Source organism: Tetrahymena thermophila, assembly GCF_000189635.1.
Source record: "Tetrahymena thermophila SB210 genomic scaffold scf_8254658, whole genome shotgun sequence".
Taxonomy (NCBI): domain Eukaryota; phylum Ciliophora; class Oligohymenophorea; order Hymenostomatida; family Tetrahymenidae; genus Tetrahymena; species Tetrahymena thermophila.
Genome location: NW_002476425.1, coordinates 72,506 through 97,814, shown reverse-complemented (window position 1 = coordinate 97,814; position 25,309 = coordinate 72,506). Strand labels below are relative to the sequence as shown.

Below are 25,309 nucleotides of genomic sequence, written 5' to 3'. Positions count from 1 at the left end.
ATGTTTATATCATAATATTGTCTTCGAAGAGGTTTAAATATGTGCTCTAGTTAAGACTCAATATGTATAAAGTACTATAATTTTGCTAGCTCTTCTAATGGAAATGGTGATTGCTAGAATCCTAATGTCCTAAATTGCCTGTAGCTTAATCAACCAATAGTCCCGATTAATTGTTAAGTGATGGTAGGATTTATACTAAAGCCACTTAAGCAATTGTTTACCTAATTACCTTAAGATAACTATGGAGATTTTAAAGTAAGTTAACAAGGACTAGCCCTAGAGCTAGGATATTTAATACGAAATAATGTACCTGAAAAACCTTAACCATTTGATTGCCTTAAAAACCCCATATGTGCTACACCTACAAGATTTGGTAATACTTTACCTCTTCCTTATTAAGCTTTCTGCATTAATCAAGGGTTCTCAGTAGCCTAAGATGGAAAAAGTTGTTTTATAGATGTAAATACTTGTGTTTAGCCTGGTAAAATTTGTAGTTCGGCATGCTAATTCTCAGGGTTTGCTCAAAGTTTGGATGATGAAACTTGTTTAATTATGGATAAAGATTAATTTTTTTGTGATCCAACATATAAAGTAAAATCATCTTATTGTGACTCATTAGGATATAAATGGGTAAATGATCATTACGAGTACCCGACTCATGCAGAGTGCGAAGATAACACAAATAACTACTGCGGTTAAGGTAAAATTACATGCACAGAAAGAGGATGGACTTCAATCAATGGTTAATGCTAGTATAAAATTAATTGTCTTGATAATGGAAATAATTATTGCTAAAATAGCATCTCAATATGTTTTTATCTTGGTTACATTTAGAGCATTACTAAGGATTAAAATGGTGATTTAAATTATGATTGTGTGAATCCTACTAATCTGAATTGCTCTGTATAGGGGGTTAACAATTGTGCAAGTAAAAATTATTCCATTTGTGTATAGTAAGGTTTTACTCAAGGTAATAATTCTGATTGTACTTGCTCAGGAGTTGTTTACTAAGGTGTATGTTATATAGTCAATACTAACAACAATGGAAATACATCTACCTCAGAAGTCTCTACTTTATAATTGTTCAATATATATATATTGATAATATTTTTAGTGTTAAATTGAAAATTATGGAATTTAATCTTCATTTAAGTATTTTTATTAAACTTAAATAATTTATTTAATTTTAATTTTAATTATTTTACTTTATCTTTAGATGTATAAATCATTTTTAATTTTTGTACATTTTGAAATTCTACAAGTTATTATTAATTAACACTCAGTTAAAATATAATCGCTTGAATCTTTGCATTAAGTGAGCTTTGTTTAATTAATATCTAAAATATATAATATAAAAAAATACCAGCAACATCTTTACTATAATAATAACTTCGGCCTTTTGCAAATAATTTTATTTATAAAATTTTTGTAAAAAAGTAAATTTAGTAGAAATATTTATAAATCCAACTATTTGATTTATATAAATTAATTTATAGGTAGAAAGCAAAAAATATTATTTATATTTTAGTTAGATTGTATAAAAAAATAAATATAGAAAAGGTATTATGTAAAAGATTCTTAAAACTTAAAATGAAAAATGTAAGATGTATTTTAAAAAAAATATATCTATTATTTTTTTGCAAAAAAATAATAAATTGAATAAAATGTTAGCTAATTAATTGAATTTTAAAATCTATTTGCTCTCATCAAATTAAATAAATTAAATGAATTTAGTTGTTAATAAAATTTCTTTTAATAATGAATTTTGATTAATGATTGAATTGAATAATCTGTAATATCAATCAAATTAAATTACCAGCCAAAAAGAAATAGGCAGATAAAATTTCTTATTTAATTCATTCATATTGTCAGTCAGTTTATATCTATTTAATAAAGTATAATTCAAGATAGAATATTTTTCAAAGAAATGCTGTAGAAATAGGTTTCTACAAATTACGTCTGCTATTCTCCTTCATCTAAGTAGCGACAAAATGGAAATTCTTTTTCTCCATCCCCTCGAGATACAAGATAAATATCTCCCTCTATCAATTCTTCAATATTAAACTACACTGCTTCTGAACCAAATTCTGCTCGAAGTGTTTAGATTTCAGGAGTTTCTTTGATATCAAACGGAAATGCTAATATTAAATAAAGCTCACCTATTAGATAAATGTCACCATAAATAAATAAGGCTAACACATTAAAACCGGTATGCGAAGGAATTTACTAGCTAAGTCCATAAGCTTAAAATAAAGGTAGAAATTAAATTAGAATTCTTGGTAACGAAAGCCCTTCTCAACCTATCACATAAAATAATACATAATTTTTAAAGACAGCTCCTGTGCTAACTCCAACAAGCGGAAAATAGCATGCTTAATAGGTGCAAGCCAAACTTTAACCTAATTTAGCAAATAATAAAAATTTACCCTATTAAATGGTAATTCAGCCGCATATTTAATAAAATTAATTTAGCAATTAAGCTCAAAATATTTAACCCATTTAAAACCTACAAAGTAATCCTTAAGTAATAAATAATGGGACTAATAACATAGTTTATATAAATCAAGAGACCCAAAAAAGAATTGAGGAACAAAATAAAAAATTTAATAAATTATTCTCTAAAGATAAAGGACAGCATAATCCAAATAATTTTTCCTTCAGTTAGAAGAACTAGTAGAGTATTCAAAATTCTCAAATATAATAGTAGAATTAGTTTTAATAATCAAATTAACAGAATTAAAACCAGTTAGAATCATCAAGGACTTTGAGAAGCGCATCTTCAAATCCTAATATAGCTGCTAATACTTAGCCAATATAACTTTAATACGTAATTTCTAGAAACTAACTTAATTAACCGCAATAGTAGTAATAAGCTAACATTATTCCTGATAACAGTAAGCAGATAAACTAGCAGGTTAATAAAAATTAAATTTTGAGAAACAGTATTAGTTAACTTAAAAATATAGATGAGAATATTTAAAAGTAAATTAAATCAAACGTAGAAGATAAAATGTAACAAGAGCAAAATAGCTCTTTGCACTCTGAAACTTTCAGCTTAAATGGGACATTCGATCAAACAAGAGAAATTTTAAAAGAGAGAAATTTACAAAATATGATTAACACAGCATCTAAAAATTTTAGTAAAGCATAATCACATGAATAAAAAATTATAGAATTACAAACTGATAGATCTTAATTGCTAAAAATGATAGCGACAAAGCAACTCGAAATAGATGATCTTAAATAAAAAAACAACTAAGAAGCCATATTGATATAAAGGATAGATAAATTAGTAGAAGAAAATGAGTAGCTAAACTTTTAAAATCAAAAATTAGCTTAGGATTATCAATAACTTAATGAAAGAGTAAATTAAAACTTAAAATATATGAAGGAATACAATTTACTAAACGAAGAGAATTAGAGTCTTTGTGAAAAAACTGAAGAATATTAAGAACTTCTTGACAAACTTGAAATAAAGATTACAATACTTTCTAATGAAAATAACACGTTGCTAAAAATGATGGAAGAAAAGCAAGAACAGATAGAGTTGTTAAAGCAAAGGTAAAGTTGAATTTTTTTATGTTAGTTGAAATTATGTTTTTAAATATTATTTTATATTTTTTGATCAATTCTCATTTATATTTTAAATAGAGAAGAAGAACACAGTTAAAGTTAAAATTCTATGACAAAATTCCAAGATTTGTTGGAAAAGAAAAATCAATTAATCAAATAGCTTGAAAAATAATTGAGAGAAGCATAGGAATAAAATAAAGTGTTAAACAATGAAATTATTTTCTAGCAAGAATAATTCACTGAGGATAAGCTCAATGAGGCTGTTTCGAATATTGTTAGTGAGAAAAACACTCTTATTGAATAGATTTCAGCTGAAAATAGTAATTTTAAGATAAAAATTAAATCTCTCTTAGAAGAAAATAAATCTCTTCAAGAGAAAGTAGCCAAATAAAATGCTATTGAGTGGTATGCAGACTAATTGAAAACAACAAAAGAAGTAAAGTTATACCAAAATAATTTAAAAAACATTAAGTTTATATGAAGACAATAGAGGAAAATCAAATGATCAAAGATAGACAGTTAATTGAAAACAAAGAATTAATATAAGAAATGAAGAAAATAATAGATTTAAATAAAGAATAACTAGAGCTTAAAGAAAACAAAATACTTTAGCTGAAATAAACTTATGATAAGGAGAAAGAAGCTATCCTAAGAGAAACAGAGCATTAAATCAATGAAAAACTAGAGGAAATTAAAGCCTACACTCTTGAAATTGAAAAATTTAGAGATGAGTTAGTTTTAACCAAAAAGCAAGTAAATTAAAATTTATATTTTTGTTTCCATTTGAATTTTTTTGACAAACAATAAATTTTAAATAAACAATTTTTGAATTTTATCTTAATAATTTAATAGAGAAATTAATTAACTACTAATTAATTTTTGAAAATAGAAAATGAGAAAATCAACTTTTAATCCCTCACAAAACATTTAAAAATATTTTTTAGGTTTATTTAAAAAAAAATATTTTTATTTGTAAATTTTTAGAACTTTTTAATAAAAAATAAAACTTTTTTAATTTTGATTTTATAACTTTTTATTCTCTCTCAATCGTAAAATATTTAATATTGCTATTTTTGTTTTAAGAAAAACATTTTATGAATTTTATTAAAATTATTCTTTATAAAACTTAAGTTGATGGAGGAGAAAAACAGAGCAGATTATTTCTAGGATTAGTTTAAAATTTATATGGGTAATTAAGAGCATTAAAAGTTTTAATAGGAATAAATTATAATGAATACATGTTTGGAAAATAAGAGATCTTAGCAAGATAAAATACATTTTTTGAATGAAATAGAAGATTTGAAAAATAAAAATATTGCTGTCACTGATAAATTGGATTAGATGATTGCTGTCAACGATAACTTAACTGAAGTGCTTAAAGAAAAATCGCAAGAAATTCAAGAGCTGTTAATTGAGAAAGATAAGCTTTTATACGAAAGAGAGCAGGAATAAATTTAATTAGAGAGAATTTAAAATAATCTTCATCAGTTGGAAGAAGAGAGAGAAAACTTTTTAAAAGAAACTTAAGATGTGTATGAACTTAAAGAAAAAGTAAGTCATCAAGAAACAAATAGATACAAGCAACAAATTGAAGATTTAAAGCTATAGATTTAACAAAAAGAATTCGAAACAAATGAACAATTTTAGAAAAATTTAAATTAACTAGAGTAATCTCAACAAGAAATCATCTAATTAAAAGACCAAATCAACAAATTAAATTATTAGATTAGCCAAATTTAGTCAGAGGATAGACTTAAAATATAAGAAAGAGTTCATTTTGATTCTACTCTACTTGAGTTATAGAAAATTAACGAGGATAATTAAATAGAAATAGCCAATTTAAAAGATAAATTATTAAAAGTAATATTTTCTTTTATTAATTTAAAGAAATAATTTCAACAACAACATTTTAAATTTATTCTTCTTTTCAAAATTCTTATTTTTCTTTCTACGATTTTGTTAGTTTTATTAATAACTGAAAAATAAAATAAAAAATCAACTTAATTATGAAAAGAATAAATAAAACAATTTTGAGTTAATTCTAGTTTTTTATTTATATTTTAATTAATAAAAGTATAACATATTTTTTTTAAAATAATAGCTGGAAAATCAGAGAGATAAATTGTAGAGATAACTTTCAGAAGAAAAAGAAGAAAACGATTTAAAATTCAGAAAGAGTGAATAAAATTATGAGAACTAAATTGCATCTTTAGATACAAAATATAAGCGATTATTAGATGAATTTAAGTACTTAAGTGAGAGCTATGAGCATAAGAAATAAGAACTGAATTAATTCAAGGAAGAATTACCTTAAATTGCAAACAAAATTAAGAACGAAAAAATAGAGCTTACTAAATCAATTGAAGAAAAAGAGAAGTAATTAGATATTCTATCAATACAGAACAAAGTCTCTAATGAAAAGATATTAGACCTTGAGAGCTAGGTTAACATAATGATAAATAAAAATGAATAAATTCAGAATACTTATTTAGCACTTTAAACTTAATACTAAGTACTTGAAAATAAGTATACATAGCAGCATAAAAAAATACAATAATTAGAGAAACAAAATGACAACACGAAATCACATTTAACAATCTCTTTGTAGTAGGCAGAAACTTAACTAAGCTAAACTAAAATGTAGATTATTGAACTAGAGACCAAAAATAAAAGGCTGATTGACGATATTTCCAGAGCTAATCATCTTAAGCAGTAAAAAAATCATATTTATTAAATTATTTTTATCTCAAAAATAATTTTGTTTAGATTAATGAAAGATCAGATGGAGGACCTAGAAATAAATTTTAAAAAAGAAATGGATGAAGTACGAGAAGAAAGCATAAAAGACTTAAATAACAAGTTTGAAAGAGAAAAAAGAGAGCTGAATTTCAAAATATAAAAGTTAGGAAATTAAGTTAGATAGCTAGAAAGTGATAAAGATATAATGAAATAAGACTTAGATGCAAAACAAAGAGAAGTAGAATCAATTACTTTGTAGCTTTAAAGAGTCGCTGAAAGAGAAAAAAACCTTTACCAAAAGTAGAGGTTATCTTAATACTGAAAATTGCAATATAAATTAATTAATTAATAATCAATTAAAAGTTCTAAATTACATAAATTATCTACTAAGAATTTTCAATAATAACTATTAATTTTGTACTAAACATACAATGAAAATGTAATCAAGACAAACAAATAATTTTATAATTTATTAAATAAACTCTTAAACTCAACCAATTAATTGATCCTAGCTAAATAAAAATATATTTTCACTAATACTTAAATTTTTAATTGTTTTTTCTTTATTGTCTATATTCTTTAAAACAAGTTAATCTTTTTGAATCATATTTTCTTTGGATATTTTAAATTTGAATCACAACTACTAAACAATTTAAAAGTTTATGTAATTTAATTTCAATACCCCAAAATTTTTAGAAAATTCAGTAAATAATGAATATTTAAATTATTCATTAGTAGAATTAAAAAAGACTTTGCTTATTAAAATTATAAAAGCGAGATTTGCTTTAAAAGTTGTTTTAATTGAGAAACATTGTTTGATACTATTTGTACTTTGTGAAATAATTTATATGTATTAAGGCTAGGTATTCATACTTCAATAATCAGTATACATTATTAGGAAACTTTATCTCTTGTAAAATTTTTTAATGTGTAGAACAAAAAAGCAATATGGAGTAATCAAGAGAAGGTTTTAATACTGGGAGGAGTATTAAGCTTGAGATATAAATATTGATCAGAGGGTTATATAGAGGATGATTGAGAAAGATTACAGTTAAAACTGACATTTACATCTTTTATAAAATTAAAAAATATTTTATTTAGAATGTATGATTTATATAAATAAATAATAAGGAATCTTATCTTTTTTTAAATTATTAAATTTTTAAGAATTAATAAAATATTTAAGTTTAATTATTTTCAACTTTCTCAAAATAAAAAATTGTTATAAAAAAGAAATAATTTTTTACCAACTAACTAACCTATATTTGTTACTAAATTATATATTTATTTTTTGTTAATTTATAAAAAATCAAAATAATAAATAGCATATCTATCTGCTTAAAAAATATACAGTAGTAAAAAAATAATAAATGTTATTTTACTATTACTTTTTTAATCTAAAAATTTCCTTAAAAAAATCTAAGTGTTTTTCATATCTAATATTAATTCTCTTAACCTTTAGAAATTACATATATATTTTTCTGTTATTTATTATATGCTAAATTAATACAAAAATAGAATGGCTGTTGAATATTTCAATTATCTTCATTTAAATGCTTTTTGTAAGACTTAAAAGAACTTTTCGTTTATTTATCATATGCCAAATAATGTTTGACTATTTTTTGATAGGCTAATTATTTATTTAAAACTTTGTTGTCTGTCTTTTAGAAACCCAAAAAAGAAGAAAAAAAATTAAAGTCATAAAATTTAAAAGAAAATTATCAACTTTTAAGTAGAACTAAACATATTTAATGAAAAAAATAAAAATGAAATCAAAAATAGGTTTTATCTTTTTTTTAGTATTTCAGATAGCTAATTGTTTGGACTGCTCTTAAGCTAAAAACAAATAATGCGTTAATGCCTCCGATCCTCTTTGTAAAACTTTTGTTTATAGTGAAGGACAAAACCTATGTGTTGATTGTAGCATCGGGTAGAGTTTAAAATGCTTAAATAGGTATATTACAGGGTGTGAAAATTATATCTTTGATGATTTAACCTAAGTATGCTATGACTGCACTTAAGCAGTTAATAAATAGTGTATTTATTAGAATTATGGGGCATGTTCCTATTTTTAATATGATGAAAGATAGGACAAATGCGTTGATTGTTCTCAAGCTGTAAATTATAAATGTGTTAATATAGATGTTCCTGGATGTTATAACTATTCATATTCAGCAAATGATATTAGTTGTTTTGATTGTACTACTCCTACAAGCGATGGTTCGTGCTTGAATTAAAACGTAGGATTTTGTGGATCTTTTAATTACAGTCCTAACCTAGGCTTTTGTGTAGATTGCTCTATAGCTATTAACAAAACATGTGTTTATTCAAATGTACCTAGCTGCTCATCATTTAAATATTATGATCCTGAAAAATAATGTGTAGACTGCACTCTTGTTGTTCCTGAAAGATCAAAATGTATATATAACAATGTTCCAGGATGTCCTAAACATTATTTTGACATAGGTTCATTCACTTGCATTACTTGTGATCATCAAGATTTCTGGACTGACTCTAAGTGCAATGCTTGTTTCAAAGAAGCAGGAACAATATAAGCAACTCTTGACCAAAAAGGATGTTAGATTCCTGATGAAACATACTACTCAGTTTTCAATGAGAAAAACCTATATTCATTTATGAATAAAATTTAATTCAATTAGCTTTTATTAACTATAATTGTTTTTATATTTTTGGTTTGTTGATAATAAATGTTATTTTTGTTGTCTCTATTATACCAAATAAATTAATATAATACCATTTTATTTATTATCACATTTATTTATCATATAAAAATATATTCAAATATTTATTTTAAAGTTTTTATTCATATTAGGTAATTTCAAATAAAAATGCAATAATAATAGATAGATAACTAATTTTTAATCAAAAAGAATTAGTTAATTTATTATTGAGTTAGTTATTAGAATTCAGTTTGAATTTTCTAACTAACTAATCTTGTTTAAAGCAAATTTTTATAAAAGATAGAAAGATAATTAAAAAAATAGTCATACATAAATAAATAGATAGATTAGTCAATCTTTTTTGTAGAGAATCAATCAAAATTTTTGATACATATACAACATAAATTAGTTTCTATCTTTGAATATAATTAGTATGAAAATTACTTAAACTCATTATAAAATTAAAAATCTGTGATAAATATAAACATTTTCTCTTCTTTCTATTAAATCCTAACATAATTTTTGACTTATTGAAATAGAAAATTTATTTTTTTTTATTTATTGCAAATATTTGTATCATGGCTCCTTATGATCTTAGAATTCTATTTTATTAAACTCTTATTCATCTTCTTCGATTTATCTGTTTCTGTGACATCTCCAAGTATTATATAAAAAGAACAAGAAACCTCCTCCTAATATAGCTAATAATATGTAAACTACTGTGCTATTTCCATCATCATCTTCTTGCTATTTAGGTTTATTTTATTCATCTTTTTCAGTTTCCTCTTTTATAAAAATAATATGGTTAAATAAGTTAATCTAAACTATAAAATTCATTAAAATCATACATGCTTAACATATTTGTATAATAATCATCATTGCTAAGAGTAGTTTTGTAAGAAATCCCTATTCGCTCATAAAAGAATACTAATTTTTACTTGCTATTACTTATTTTTTTAGAAAATCTTATTTTAATTTTTATGAAATGTTATGAGTTGAAATTCTATGAATTAAAAAAAAATTAATTAAATTGTAATAATATTTGAATGAATTATTTTTAGAAATTTGAATACTTTTATGTAAATTCTGAACGTCAAATAATAAGTTTTTCTATTCTTAATTGTTCTATCATAACCTATCATTCTTTATTATTTAATAAATATGAGAATGTTTAAATTATAAAAATAAACTGTATATTTATTTACTTATTTGAATAAATATTAAATACTATCTAAAAATTTGATATTTTGTCTATTCATAAAAGAGTAAATAAGAAATATTTAAATAAAGAATAAAAGGCTCTGCTTATTAAAAATACATAATTTATCTATTTAAACATAATGCTTAAATGCTAAATTTCATACTATTTTTTAAAATAATAATTTATTTTTAAAACCCATAAAATACAATAATTATAACCTAATATAAAAAATTTATTAAATAAAGAATAAAAATAAAATGAGGAAACAAAGATAGAAAAAGAATAGTTTTTAGTTTATAATTTTAAATCAAAATTTTTGCAGTATATCAAGCACATATACTTAAACTTATAGTAACCTAGGCTTATTTAAACAAATAATTTAAAATTTTTTACCTATTAAAAAATTATTTTACCTTTAATTGTAAATAAAAATAATATGAAGATTATATGTGAAGTAACAAATTTTATTTTTAACAATAACATAATAACATGAATATTACAAAGAAAATTATTATTTTATTTATTTATTTATTTATTTTGGTAGTATTTTTAAAGTATTTAACAATTATTTTTAATTTGAAAGCTATTTTTTATTTTATTTATTCATTCTTTATTTTAATCAGTGAAAATTTTAAGAATTTATTTTAAATTTATATGAAAACTATGTGCTGTTTATTAATTAATTTATATATTTGGTTATTATTTCAATTCAAAAACAATGAGTTGCTAAAATTTCTTATTGATTCAATCCTATCTTTATAACATTGGTTACTCCTTATAATTATTTTAGTGAAGGGAAGTATTAGCTTATTTGAGTGTTAAGAAGGAAAATTGAGTTATCATAAACAACAGGCATTCCAGTGAAAGAGTCTTTAATTATTCCTGTTGGTAAAGAGTCTAAACTTAAATTACATATGGAATTTTTAGAAACATTATACACATAAGTTTATGATGTAGGTTTTTGCTTTCTTCCAGATAAACCTAATTAATTTAAAAAACATTTTTAAATAAAAATTCAATGAGTTGTTTAATTATTTGAAATAAATAAATTTATTTATTACCTCCGATAATTAAGATTTATTCTTAATTAATTTAAACTCCATAACCAAGTTGTTTTGGGATATAGCATCTACTATTTGCTGGTTTTTATAAGAAGTCAATCCAAATATCTAGCTTTTAGTCGAAGACTTCAATAGATTAATTAATGTTGTTTTTGTCTTCCATGCCACCGAATAAGTAAATTAATTGCTTTTAATTAAAGCCACTACCTATAGTGGTGAAAGATGAGACTACTGGGCATACTCTGTTCATTTGCATCACAGGTAATATTTTCCATGTGTTAGTGTTAATGTCATATTTTTCACAAGTATTGGTACGGTGCTTTTCTTGAGTTTGTAAACCTCCAAAAACATAAATAAAATTACCAATCATAATTGTTCCAAACTTCATTTTAGGATAAGGCATGTCTTTTAGGGCTATAATTTCCCCTGAATGTCTACTCATTTTGAAACACTTTTAACTAGGATTAAAGGTGCTCTTCTCTTTGTTAAATATTACTCCTCCAATAAAGTAAATAAAATCGCTATCATTAACCAATTAAAAGTTGCTATACTTCTAGAAATCCATAGTCTAAGAGCAATCATATTCGATTTATTCTAATTCGTTACTTCTGCAGTTAAATATTCCAACTATTTTTTTCTTTAAAATTAAAAATTTTTAAATTAATTTTTTTAAAATTATTTTTTATTCAAAATAGCTTTTGTTAGATATTTCTAAAATATTTTCTTTTGAATTCGAAAGGATATTTCAAGTAATAGAAACAAACATTACATTTGGATAGTGAATAGGGATGACCAAATATTTCGAGCTTTAAGTCTTTATTATGGGTTAAGTAAATTGACTATAAGTTTTTTAGTTAGGCAAGTTCAATGAGATGTAACTTATAAGAGAGAAAAATATGTCATAGAGATTTTCATAGACTATTTTATATTGAGGAGGGAAATCATTGCCCTCTTTTTAAATTTCATGTAAGAGTAATTCAATATTATTCAAATAGTAATCATAGTTTTTGTTCATAAATTCAAGAAAATCTTTCTAGTCCGAATAGTATTGATATTTTTCTATACAATCTATTACTTTGTTCATCATTTTACTTAGTTATTCTCTCTTTTTACATTTCTTCAATTTAGAATACTCAATTTTAAATTAGTCTTTAAGATAGAGGAAATAACTCTCAATGCCTTCAAGAGCATATTTCTTATATTTATTAATTCTATCTGTTTCATCTCTCTCGTATTGAACACCATGAATGTGGTGTTTTATTTCCTTAAAAATCAAATCAGATTTAGCTTTTAATTCTTCATAGAGCTACTTAGAACGATTTTTTAATTCCTGTAACCCTAACTTCTTATTAGATTCTTTCACATGGTCTTAAACTTGAGGAATAGGAATATCTTCTTATTCTTAATTTTTACTTTCATCATTTTCATTATCGCCACCCAAATCATCTTTAGCTTTTCTTTTTTTCTTTATTTATTGTGCTGCTATCTTTTTAGTAACTAAATTCTTATTTGGTTTGTTTTATTTGTAAAACTAGCTCACCAAATTGTAATATTTTTCTTTTTATAAAAAGACCTTCTACAGCTCTGTTAGAGCATACTGATTTTAATACAATTTGTTTGAGTTAAATTCCTGGTTTTGATATCCATTCGCTCCATTTATATTAATTGAATAATTGTTATTCTAGTAAGAATTTTAGTTGATTATACGTTTTACATTATTAAAATCTTGAGGAACTTAAAGAAAGTTTGTACCATTCATTATACCTGACTATTTATAGCTCGCATTATTTATTTATTGTTATTAATTAAAATCAAATTGATTTTCACTTGGAGGTTTTGTGTTATATTCTACAAACATAGTATTTGTTGGTGAGTTAGATACTTTTCCTATAGTAGTTAATTTACTTGCAGCTTGGCTTATAAAGTTTATTTCATCATCATCTTCATCATCCTCCTCTTCTTCATCACTGTCATTTTTTAAATTTTTAAGTTATGCAGCAATATTGCTGAAATTTTTCATTTTCATAATATGATCATCGTCATCACTATCACTATCATCATCATCCTCATCATCATCGTCGTTTATTTTTTATAAAAACTAAGGCTGCTATTTATAGTTAAAATTCTATTTCTCTTAAACTTTTTTTTCCTCTGTATCAGGAAGAGTATCTTCACTTATCATCTTAGAATCACTACTTATATTTAAGTTATTACTTTGCAAAATTGGGCTCAGATTCCCTAAATTAGGAAGGACTTTGGACATATTCTCTTGAATGAAAGCGAAATTAGCACCTTCAATAATGGTGTGGTTTTCATCATGACTAGTTATGCAAGTGTTGCATATTAGTTTATTGCAATCAGTGCAAAATTTAATATCTCCTTCATTAAAGTTTCCATTTTTACTAATTGGGCAATTGCTAATTTAGCAAGAATAAGAAATGTTCTGCCCCTCTTAGTTTACGCTTTAGTTATCAATCATACTTTTTAAATAAGTAAGAACTTGTTTGAGCTTTTTCAAATTGAAGTATTCAATTAGTTTAATTTATTTATTTATTAATGATTTCCCCTTTTGCAGGTTCCAAGCTTATTCAATATTATTTAAACTAAATATCTTTACAGGCCAACCAATAACTATTAATTAATTTGGTTAATCAACCTCTTTTTTTGATTTGAATTAATTAAAATTCAGATTCTTACTGAAATAAGTTAGTAGACCAAATTGAATTTTACAAGGAAAATGCGCGAAACAATAAAATCAATTAATCCGATCAAACCCATCAAGTTTTACCTCCTTTTTTAGTTTTTCAATTAATTTTAATTAATGAATTGCTTACTTCTAAATTTCATCAGAAAGCATGCAATTTTTAAAAGATTTTTACAAAAAAAATTTATTTTTAAATTAATATTTTAATTTAAGTTTTATTTCTAAAAAATATTTATTTTAATTTAAATTTTACTATTAAAAATTTTTATTTTAAATTTTATTTAAAAAAAAAATAATCAACAAACTTAAATTTAAGTTTGCCACAATAAATCTGACAATTAAAAAAATTGATGAAAAAAATTTTATATTTTATTTTTTGAAATTATTTTTTTTTAATTTAAATTAAAAAAATAAATGTTTGCATCAACTTTTAACAGAAATAAATAAATTCTAAACAAAACAACTAAATGTGTTAATTAATAACTAAACAATTAATAATAATAATAATAATTAAAGCTTTTCTCTCTAAATTTAAAAATCTCTCACACATCCAAATCTTCGAATTTTTTTTCTAGGTTGTTTAACTCTTCCTAATCTTCATTTTTTTCTGTAGCTTCTTTATCTTCTTAATTATCTTATAGATGAGTTATATTATTATTATAATAACCAGAGCTATAACTAAAATTTTCATGCTCAGTTTCTTCAATTTTTGTTTCTTCTTACTTTTGTGGGTCAGTAAACCAATTTGAAGGATAATTTCTTTCTATCTTTGGGAAATCCCAACCCAAATCTGTCATGAGCTTTTCGATATTATCATCAATATCATTTTTAAGATGAATATATTTCTTGTAAGGTAAATAAACCATGTCTCTATTTATCACAATTACTGGAACATTTTTAGATATTTTTTCTACAGTTAAATTAAAAGGAGCAACTTACATTGAAGTGCCCATAATGAATACACAGTCAGCAGCGGCTATTTTATAAGTATTTTTCGTAAAACCCTTATCAAGACTCTCTCCAAAAAATACAACATTAGGCCTAACAGGACCTCTCTTGCAATTCTCGCACTTATAAATAACTTATTTTTAAACAAATTCCTTATATTTATTAATATCATGTTTAAATCCACATTTTTGGCATCTAGCTCCTCTGTAATTGCCATGAACTTAGCAGAGCTTCTCAGGAGGTAATCCAGCTTCAAGCTCTAATCCATCAACATTCTAAGAAAAAACAAAGAGCAGCTATTCTCTCCTATTAACCTCTGCCATAAAGTAGTGAGCTGATGTAAAATGTGGTTTATTCGAAAAGAATTCTTTATCCATCTCATAAAATGGCATCTGATTCTTTGTAAAATACTTTATCTCAAATATTTATTCTGGATATTCAAGTTTGTATTTTTAAACCTTCGAATAAAGTCCATTTGGGGACCTAAAATCAGGAATTCCTGACGATGTACTTATCCCAGCTCCAGTTAAAAACAAAATATTGTTAATTTGTTTATTTTTAATTTTTTCTACTACTTCTTTGTAACTCAAATTCACTTCTTCCATTTTTAAGCTTTATATTTTACTCTTATATATAATTATTATATTAGATATTAATTTTTTGAAATATAAATTATTATAGTAAACAAATATAATATTAACTGGTATTGTGAAAAAAATAAAGATAGATAAATTGATATAATTTCTGATTGACTGATTGAATGACTGATTAACTAATTAAATAATGTATTGAATTAAAACGTCTACTTTAAGTTGTGATAGACAAGATATCTGTAAAATTTAGAATTAATTTAAATTATAATTCATGTATTAATAAATAATTTAAAGGTTGATTTTTTGAGATTTAAAAAAAAAATTATTCTATAAAATAATAAATTTGAAATCAAATTTTCAACATAACTATTTCTATTAAACTCAATGAAAGAAAACCTTTATGTAAAGCACTTTATAGAAAAATTTAATATTTACTCTTTTCTATATTTTTTGGAATATTGATAAAAGTAATTAAATTATTTATTAAAAAATAATTTATTGAGTATTTTAAAAGGATACAAGCAATCATCTTTCAATATAAACTTTTAACTCTTTAGTAAATTTTATAAATTAATTTTGAAGAGCAATCATTTTTTTAAACATAGATATTCATTTTTAAATAATAATATCAATTTCTCAACAATATATTGGGTGAAATTGTATATTTTGAAATAATATTTATTGTATTTTTATCAATAAATAGAAAGATAAAAGATTTAAATATTAATTTCTTATCTGATATTATTTAAAATATTGAAAGAAGGAATTAATAAATATATTAATTGATTAATTTCTTCTACTTATTCTGATCATGAGAGTGAAAATTTTTAAATCAATGATTTTTATTAGATTTATTAATCAACCAAATCATCAAAATCAAATTACATACTAATATTAACAATATTTTAATATTACCAAAAAATGAAAATGGTTTTAAGTTTAAGATAAATTGCTTTCAAGCTACTGCTATGGATGTATTACGTTGCTACTAAGGTGTCTTTGGTGACTTAAATACTTTTTCTTTACTTCCAAATAAAGGTTGTTATTTCATTTATTTATTTTATATTTTGATTTATTTATCTTCTTCATTATTTTTTAGGATGGCTACTATTTATGGATTATTTTTGCTCTGCCAATTATATTATGGGAAAAAACAACATCTGCCAAATACTTAATTCATTGCACGTAAATGCAGCCTATTTTTTTAAATTAACTGAAAATGGCTCTTTTAGAATCACTCTTATTTGTTGACTTACTTACCTTTTTTGAAAAGAACTTGATTACATTTGATAATTTAATGATAAAATGTAAAATCTAAAACACATTTTCTGCTCTATAAAGCATGTTTTTATTCTTTTGGATTATTTTTACTGGATAACAAGATTAAATTTTGTATTTTTGTTTGATATCTCTGAGTTCTTTTACTGTGCTTATTCTGAACAGCAAGAATATAGATTCCGAATACTTTTTTGAATACTACCCAGATATTGAAGAGATGTTAAAGATTGTTATTGATCTTTCAAATTCCATAAGCTACATAGGATTAATGATAATTTTCTCTATTAAAATCTACAATTTTGTTTACTTTTTGATCTCTTTTATACTTTTAGAGAACCTCTTACTGATTTTAACTTTAAAAAGAGATACAAGTAGACCATTCTCTTGTCATATATACCTTTCTAAGTTCATTTCATGGGCTTTATTTTTTATAGACAGCTGGGCAAATTCTCTTTCTGATATGAGGATAACTACTTTGAGTAAGCACAGCTATGATTACAGAGGTTTTCAAGCATTCAAATTCTGGAAATTAGTTAGTTGCTTTAAGTTATCTAAATGTTTGATTAGTTTGTTAATCTACTATCATTATTTTTATTAAACAGAAGAAACCTTTTAAAATTAAAATATTGGTGAATTCATTTAGACGTTTATTTTTATTTAACTCTTTAACTTAGTATTTTAGTCTTATTGGAATTACATATTTGTATTAGAACCTTTGATAAATGGAGAAAGGTTCATTCAAATAAAATATATGCAACAATTAAATGATTACAATAATATTCTTACAGACCATGAAAAAAGATTCAAAAACTTATTGTTCACTGAAATAAAAGTGCCAAATAATTAGTAGGATTACTAAAATATAGTTTTTACTCTGCTTTTTTAGTTTAATAAAAGTGTAATTTATACTTAATTTAGCTGTGAGAGAGTCAAAATTAGAAAGTAGGATCCAAAAAATCATTCTATGATTGTTATTTTAACAAAGGAACTGTCTATTTAAAATATTTAATAATATTTAGCTTAAGGCTTTAAAATAAATCCTTATATCAAACAGATAGATTTTGGTCTTTACTTTTTAAATCTGTAAAAAAGCATATAAATATGCCGTTTCTTTAGTAAAAATGATATTTATATACAGCTATTTAGTATTCATAACACTGTTTTTTAAACCTAGCAGCAATATCTCAATTTAAGAGACTAGTTAATAATGAATTGCTTTATTAAAAAAAAATACTTTTAGAAGTATCTATTCAATAATTATACATAAATTATCTATGATTTAATTGACTGAACAATTATCCTAACTAAAGAATTTATTACTAAAAAAATGTTTTGATTTTTATTTATATTTCGTATTTATTCTATTAATTAATAAATTGAAAATACTTAATTTTATAAAAAAATTAAAATTTCTAATAAAGTGCAATTTGTTTCTGTGTGAAATAAAAATTGAGATGTTTATACATTTAAAATTTGAGCGACACCCTGTATATTATTTCTAGTTTTTTAAAGGAAAATATTATTGAATTTTAGTAAAAAATGTAAAATACTTTATTTGTTTATTTATTTATTCTGACTTAATATATGCATCTTATTTATAAATAAGAGTTATTTTCAAATTATTTTTTTGTTAGAAATAAAAATTCAGAAGTAGTTAGTTTCAGTATTAAATCTAGAATTTAGTAAAAAAGATAAAACATATTAATTATATATCAGATTTCTTCAGTCAATAAATAGTTTAGACTAGAGTAGAATAATCACCTGAATTAGAATAGCAAGAACTATTTTTACATGTAGATTTGATTAAAAAGAGGATTTTTTGCTTGGTTGTTTTTCAAATTGATTTTTGTAAGATATATATATATATAATATATTCATAAATATATAAATAAATAAGTAAGTAAGTAAATAACTAATAATACACAAGTAGAGTAATAACTACTCAAATCTTTAAAAAGTAAAGAAAATAATTATTAAAAATATTTTATTTAAGAAGCAGCGATAAAAAATAAAAATATCAAAGCACTCGAACTTGTTCAAATACTTTTTATTAGAAAATACTTTCATTTATAGCATAATTCATACTCTTTATATTATAATTATGATGAAAAATTTAAACATTTTAACTATAACAACATTATTTCTTTTCAAGTATGTTTTTGCGAGAACTTTGGATACTACTTTCCTTTGCAACCCGAATTAGTATTGGGATGGCTTTTAATGCATTAATTGTTAACAAGGTTGTTCATGTAGTACAACTAAAATTCAAGATACTTGTGATGGATGCATTACTGGATATTAAGTCTATAATCCAAAAAATATAACTTTCCCTGCAGGTTAAACAGTTTGTCTGAACTGTGCTCCTGAATGTGGAACTAAGTGTTGTTTTAACACGCAAAGTTAAGTTTAAGTCTGCTAAAACTGCCCAACTTCATATTATCTAAATAATAACTGGTTTTGCTCTTAGTGTCTTGACCCTAATTGCTTAACATGTAATAATAATGGAGTTTGTAGTACTTGCTTATAGGGATATTTTCTCAACCAGATAGGTATATGCCAGCCTTGCACTGGTTCTAACTGCCTCACATGCGGGAGCAGCGGAAGTTGCACTACTTGCTAGAATGGTTTTTATCCTGATTCAACTTCAGGATCGTGTTTGGTAAATAATTTTTTGTTTAATAAGAAATTGATTACAAAACCTTTAAAATATAAATCAATATCAAATTCAATAAATTATTGATTATGTTCACAAAAAAAAATAAGTAAAATAAAATCATAAAATTTTAATAAATAAATAGCCTTGTAATAGTTATGGAAGCTTGTCCCAAAATTGTGCGTCTTGCTAGACATCTAATCCAGCAAAGTGCTCAATATGTTTGCCTTTTTACTATGCTGATGGGTAGGGTAGATGCAGGCAAGTAGCGTTTTGTGATAATATTCAACCTGTAAAAATATAGTTTTACATTTATTATTAATTAAATAATATCTTTAATAATTTAAAAAAATTTTTGATGAACAAATTTTAATAATAAAGGTTGGAGAGGTTTGTCTTTCCTGTGCTGATGGATACTATCAAGATACTAATGGGAAATGTAAGATGTGTCCTTAATTTGGTGTAGCTAGATGTTCTTCAGCAACTACGATCATTTAATGTACAAATGACAAAGCGTTAACTTTTGATAAATCTTAATGCGTTTATAAAATAAGCCACTGTACTGCATATCTGAATACTGGGCTTTGTAAAACATGTGATACTTCCTTCCCCTTTAACAGCAAAGGAACTTGTATATAAACTTGCCAATTGGCTATTCCTAATTGCTAAACATGTGTGAATGGTTCTGATACAGTTGCAGTAACATGCACCTTATGTAATGCAGGATATTTTATTGGTCCAGGTGGTACATCATGTATTTCATGTGGTGACTTAAATCATGGTGGTATGCAAGGTTGTTAAACATGTGTTGGTACTCCTTTTTCATGTAGTCTTTGCCTCCCTGGATATTTTTTAGATACAGGTAATATTTGCAAAGGTTGTACTCCAGATCTAAAAGGTATTCATTTAACATATTTTTGCTTGTAATAAAATGAAAGAAAATTAATATTATTTAAATAGGAACTGGGTGCCAAACATGTTAATCTGCATCAACATGTTAGACATGTCTAACAAATACGTTCGGAACAGGAGGAACTTGTAATCTTTGTGATGCTAGTTGCGGTTAATGCACAGATTTAGGCTATATGAATTGCAAGACTAGTTGCTCTTCTAATATGTATTACTTAGATAATAGTACAATTTGCAGACAATGTAACTACAATATGCCTGGTTGTTATTAATGTTCTAATAAATCAACATGCACTTAATGTCATAATAGTTACTACTTAAGTACTGATCCTGCTTTATAAGTAAATATCAACTGTTTTTAAAAAAATTAATATTTACTTTTGAACATATTTATTTTTATTAATAAAACTTAATTAGGGTAAGCAAAATTAATGTTAATTGTTCTAAGGATGCAAAGTAAAAAACCAAGGAATTTCTTGCTAACTTTGCTCTGCTGGATATAAAATGACTTACTAAGGTTGTTAATTATGTCTAACAATCGATTGTACTAAAGGATGCACAGATAACCCAACTGTTGTTGTGATTAAATATGCAAAATATTTAATTTATTAAATTTTGATATCTTTATTTATATTTTTTTTGGTCTGAAATATGTATCAATCAAAAAATTAATGTTTTAATTGATAAGCATATGAAAGTAATAAATGCTAATTAATTACCAAATTTATCTTATTATTCTAATAATTTAAAAAAAATATTTTTAGATGTTCTTGCTATTTATCTTTATTCATATAAAATTTAACTGGCTCTCTTTAACAAGTAAGTCTAAAATTTTAGTAAATACAGTAAATTTTATGATGTATTTTTATCTCAAAAATTTAAATTAAATAAATATAAAAGTTAAATTTTAAGGCTAATTCTAAATTATTCCATTTAATTAATTAAATTTATGTTTATAAAATAAAAAATTATTTTTTAAATATGTGTAAATAATTTAAAAAATCAATCAATTTATTATATCATTAATACTTTGTATATTGTTCGATTTTTTATTATAAATAGATAGAATTCTTCTAGATTTTTAGATTTTGGAAAAGAAATTACAGAAAAAGTCATTTATTTTTAAAATGAAAGATTATATTTTAACTTCACAAATTAAAATTATTAGTAAGTAACAAATAATAATTTAATTTAAGATAAATTTAAATATTTTAATAAATCATATTTAAAATTTTGAAATAAGGTCTCTTACTAATTATAAAAATATAATGAGAAGTTTTAAATATTCAATTTTTTTAATGAATGAATGTATTACATACATCTTATATTCTAAATCAGCAGTGTCTATTACATTACTAAATTCATTAATTAATTTCTCAAATTAATTTATTATAATTTTTTAAATTAATATTAATATTGAAAATTCTAAGAAAAATAAAATAAAAATGAAATAACAGAAAAAATATTTTAAGAATCTTGAAGATGTAATTTATTATTTTTTAAATCAATACTTAAATATATTTTTATTTTATAAAAAGTTTTTAAACTCCTCTTTATCTTCTCACACTGATATTGAAATTAGACTTCCGTAAAAATAATTTAATAATATTTTACTTGTTTTAGGTTTTTTTTACTTTTTTTAATTAAATAAAATTTATATTATTTAAACATTTTATTTAAAACAAAAATATTAATATACTAAATGGTATTTAAATAATAGCTAATCTCAAATTGGTGAATTGGGAATTTCAAATTTAAGTTCAGCTTTAGTCAAATGCACTAACCTCTCTAATTTGACACTGGACCTTTAGTAAGGATGCATTCCTTAACTCTCATGACAATAAAAATTTTGAAAAAAATTTTATTTATTTTTTTAATAAGATGAAAGAATAATTTTTGCTTTAATTGTCTTTCTTCATTTTATATATAATTTTTTAATTAATTATCAAAATAGTTAGAATTAAATTGGGGATTAAGGTGTCTAAATTTTAGGTTCTGCTTTAGCTAACTGCTCTTAATTGAAAATTTTATCATTAGATCTCCAGTAAAATAAATTTATTAAGATTTAATCAGCTTATTTTATTTTACTATTTTTTTGATTAATCAAAATATCTTTTTCTATTTTCATTTTTTTGTTTCAATTCTTTTTTTCTTTGTTTTTAAAATTTTTTTTCTCTATTTTATCAAATATATTCTTCATGTGTTCAAGCATTAAAATTTAATTTTAATTTACAAAGACATAATTAAATCCATGAATTGGGCACATAAGGTTTTTGTACTAGTTTAGCAAATTGTTCTAATCTTTCAGCCTTAGTTTTAAGACTTAGGTAAATAAATATATTTCATTCAGATTTTTAATTAAAAAAAAAATTAAAGTAAAATATTGATCAGTAAGAAATGAGTTAATTAAAAATAATTCATTCAAATTAATAAACAAATAATATAATTTTAATATATAAAAGTTTCAATTAAATTGGGAGTGAGGGCGCATAGAGTTTAGGCACTGCTTTAATAAAACTTAGAAACATTTCAACTTTGAAACTTAACATCTTGTAATAAATAAAAATAGCTTTTTTTAAAGATATTTACAACAACAACAAAAAAATGAAAGAAATTTTTTCAAAAAATTAATAAATTTTTCATCTAATTTGCTTTTAACTTATTGCTTTTTTAATTTTGTTTGCATTAAATAACAAAATTTTGTTTAAATTATTAGATATAACTAAGTTAGTTAAGGATAAAGATGGAATTTAATTAAAAAGATATTTAACTTAAAGAAATTAGTAGCTAAAAGTATATATGTATGATTTATTATTCATTTAATTAGTCTAATATAAAATTAAAAGTAAATTTCTAAAATTAAAAAAGATAAGAAATTAAATGTTTTTTTATATTATTTATTCCATTCGTTTTTACTAAATATTAAGCTAGTTATTTGTTGCATTAAAATTTAACCAGGGTATTTTTCTTATAAGAATACGGCTCAAAATGTAAATTTGGATATTTGAAAATTTATATCCTGAGATTTCACTCTCTCAAGCTCTTGCACTATCCCCCTAAAATTATAAAATAAAATAACAATACTAATTTTAAATTTATTTCCGATCATATTATTGACTTTTATTTTACTTACTTTTGTATTTAAAGTAAATATCATCTTTCAATGAATGATTTATATGTATTAAAATTATTTTATTTAATATTTAATACTTAATCGAATTATGATTGTATGCTTAATTGTCAATTATCCTAAGTTAAATTTTACTATAATTATCAATATTGTATTTATCTTTTTAACTTGGTTAATTAGCTAAGCTTGAACAGAGTCTTTTAGTTAATTATATTACTGTTCATAGAATTATATGAGAATTTATAGCTACTTAATTAATCTAAATTAATTTTTACTATAACACACATAAATAAATTCAAAGTTACTCAATTAAATTAATAATTTATCAATCTAAAAGAACACAGCTTACGAGACTCAAAAATGGTACTCTTTTTAAATTATTTATCTGTAAATTTAGATTTCTTAACTAAAATAATTGACTTTTTTTATTAATAAGGTAATAAGAAAGATCAAAATAATATGACTTCAGTATAATTATAATAAATAGTACTATCAAATAGACACTCTTACCTAAAAACTGTAACTAATTTATTTATTTCTTTATTTCATAATATTTATTGTATCTATAAACTTAAATCTAGTATGGCTGCGTATAGAATATTTTTAAAAAGCTTAGTTATTTTTAAGTTAAACAAAACTCTAACATTAAATAATACTATACTAAAAAAATAAAAAATAGATCAGTTTTTTATTTTTAATAACAATATTATTGAGTATCAATCATACAAGAAATTTTTTTGTAACTTTAAATCTAATAAACTATTTCAAAGAAAAATTTAAAATTAAAAGAGGCGAAAAATATATACTTTATGTAAAGACTTTTAAATTAAATAACTTTATCTCAATTAATTCGCACTAATTAAATACTAGTTTTAAAAAATGATTAATTATTTCATTTTAGGAGTACAATTTATCTAAATTATGCACTATTTCTTTGCTATACAATTCTTTTTTACTTTTACAAAAAAAAAGTTCTATTAAAAAATTTTTTCCTTTATTTTTATCCTTCCTTTTTCCATCAGTTCTTTTATTAATTTATACTAATCTTCTATTCTAATTATTTTTCATTGAAAAATCACTTTTTAAAATTTCGAATCTTTTGTTTTTACAAATAGAAAAAATGGCAAAATTTTATTTTTAAAAATTTAAAATAACTAAATCTCTCTTTTATGTTTATGATAAAATATTCATACTTAAAGCTTTCCAAATTGTATCTAAAAGAATCAGCCTATAAGTCTTAGTAAGTTTAAAAATGTAAAATACTACACTTACATTTTTACTTTACTAGTTAATTATGAATGATTAGATAGCTAAATACTAGAAAGAAAAACTAAAATGAAAATACTTTGGTATTTTAAAAAATTTAATTTATTTATAGTTTTTAAAATAGATGAATAAAGAGTATCTAATAATAATAGACAAAATTTTCTTTTATGTTGTAATAAAATTAATCAATTAAAAAATTTATTATTTTACTGTCTAATTTTCTTTCAAAATTCTGTAAGATTTTGATAATTAATTAAGAATAAATTAGCTGTAAGCTATTCTTTTGAGATTGAGCCAAGATATTAATATAAAATCGATTAAGAGAAGCTCGAATTCATAAAGAATATATAAATATAAGTAATTTAGTTAAAAACTACAATTTGATTATGCTATTCACAATCATTTGAATATAGATTGTTACTACATATGGTATATAAATATTTTTTATATGAATAAAGAATACAAAAAAATATTAGAATAGTTATTTATGAGTTACATTTATTTTCCTTTAATTTAAAATAAATTTTTTTATTAACATTTTTACAAATTTTTAGTAAAATTTATTTTATCTTT

General features: G+C 22.7%; 9 protein-coding genes across 9 annotated transcripts; 5 read left to right on the top strand and 4 right to left on the bottom strand. All coding sequences in view use genetic code 6, as the record gives it.

Moving 5' to 3' along the window:
• Window positions 1-1,873: 1,873 nt before the first annotated feature.
• TTHERM_00672210 (hypothetical protein) lies at window positions 1,874-6,634 on the top strand (the record flags this gene model as incomplete). Its single annotated transcript, XM_001014998.2, has 6 exons — window positions 1,874-3,561; window positions 3,652-4,009; window positions 4,057-4,326; window positions 4,705-5,433; window positions 5,675-6,285; window positions 6,340-6,634. Exons 1-6 carry the CDS (start codon window positions 1,928-1,930, stop codon window positions 6,632-6,634), a joined length of 3,897 nt encoding a protein of 1,298 aa, XP_001014998.2. The 5' UTR covers window positions 1,874-1,927.
• A 1,535-nt stretch (window positions 6,635-8,169) lies between these two features.
• Window positions 8,170-9,014, top strand: TTHERM_00672200 (hypothetical protein; the record flags this gene model as incomplete). Its single annotated transcript, XM_001014997.2, has 2 exons — window positions 8,170-8,336; window positions 8,399-9,014. The coding sequence occupies 2 exons, from the start codon at window positions 8,170-8,172 to the stop codon at window positions 9,012-9,014; spliced, it is 783 nt and encodes a 260-aa protein (XP_001014997.2).
• Window positions 9,015-9,569: 555 nt separating this feature from the next.
• On the bottom strand, window positions 9,570-9,911 carry TTHERM_000672199 (Sir2 family transcriptional regulator, putative; the record flags this gene model as incomplete). Its single annotated transcript, XM_012797425.1, has 2 exons — window positions 9,570-9,778; window positions 9,842-9,911. 2 exons carry the CDS (start codon window positions 9,909-9,911, stop codon window positions 9,570-9,572), a joined length of 279 nt encoding a protein of 92 aa, XP_012652879.1.
• A 992-nt stretch (window positions 9,912-10,903) lies between these two features.
• Window positions 10,904-13,734, bottom strand: TTHERM_00672190 (Sir2 family transcriptional regulator; the record flags this gene model as incomplete). The annotated part of the gene is made up of 3 exons (XM_001014996.2): window positions 10,904-11,175; window positions 11,256-11,892; window positions 12,025-13,734. The coding sequence occupies 3 exons, from the start codon at window positions 13,732-13,734 to the stop codon at window positions 10,904-10,906; spliced, it is 2,619 nt and encodes an 872-aa protein (XP_001014996.2).
• A 767-nt stretch (window positions 13,735-14,501) lies between these two features.
• On the bottom strand, window positions 14,502-15,512 carry TTHERM_000672189 (SIR2 family transcriptional regulator; the record flags this gene model as incomplete). The annotated part of the gene is made up of 1 exon (XM_012797424.1): window positions 14,502-15,512. The coding sequence occupies one exon, from the start codon at window positions 15,510-15,512 to the stop codon at window positions 14,502-14,504; it is 1,011 nt and encodes a 336-aa protein (XP_012652878.1).
• A 956-nt stretch (window positions 15,513-16,468) lies between these two features.
• On the top strand, window positions 16,469-16,751 carry TTHERM_000672188 (hypothetical protein; the record flags this gene model as incomplete). Its single annotated transcript, XM_012797423.1, has 2 exons — window positions 16,469-16,538; window positions 16,600-16,751. 2 exons carry the CDS (start codon window positions 16,469-16,471, stop codon window positions 16,749-16,751), a joined length of 222 nt encoding a protein of 73 aa, XP_012652877.1.
• A 439-nt stretch (window positions 16,752-17,190) lies between these two features.
• Window positions 17,191-17,364, bottom strand: TTHERM_00672170 (hypothetical protein; the record flags this gene model as incomplete). Its single annotated transcript, XM_001014994.1, has 1 exon — window positions 17,191-17,364. The coding sequence occupies one exon, from the start codon at window positions 17,362-17,364 to the stop codon at window positions 17,191-17,193; it is 174 nt and encodes a 57-aa protein (XP_001014994.1).
• A 1,305-nt stretch (window positions 17,365-18,669) lies between these two features.
• TTHERM_00672160 (hypothetical protein) lies at window positions 18,670-20,988 on the top strand (the record flags this gene model as incomplete). The annotated part of the gene is made up of 5 exons (XM_001014993.3): window positions 18,670-19,437; window positions 19,577-19,723; window positions 19,813-20,329; window positions 20,392-20,681; window positions 20,758-20,988. Exons 1-5 carry the CDS (start codon window positions 18,880-18,882, stop codon window positions 20,986-20,988), a joined length of 1,743 nt encoding a protein of 580 aa, XP_001014993.2. The 5' UTR covers window positions 18,670-18,879.
• Window positions 20,989-21,785: 797 nt separating this feature from the next.
• Window positions 21,786-23,147, top strand: TTHERM_000672159 (oxalate/formate antiporter protein; the record flags this gene model as incomplete). Its single annotated transcript, XM_012797422.1, has 7 exons — window positions 21,786-21,824; window positions 21,879-21,928; window positions 22,061-22,150; window positions 22,295-22,384; window positions 22,578-22,667; window positions 22,803-22,892; window positions 23,057-23,147. The coding sequence occupies 7 exons, from the start codon at window positions 21,786-21,788 to the stop codon at window positions 23,145-23,147; spliced, it is 540 nt and encodes a 179-aa protein (XP_012652876.1).
• Window positions 23,148-25,309: the final 2,162 nt, after the last annotated feature.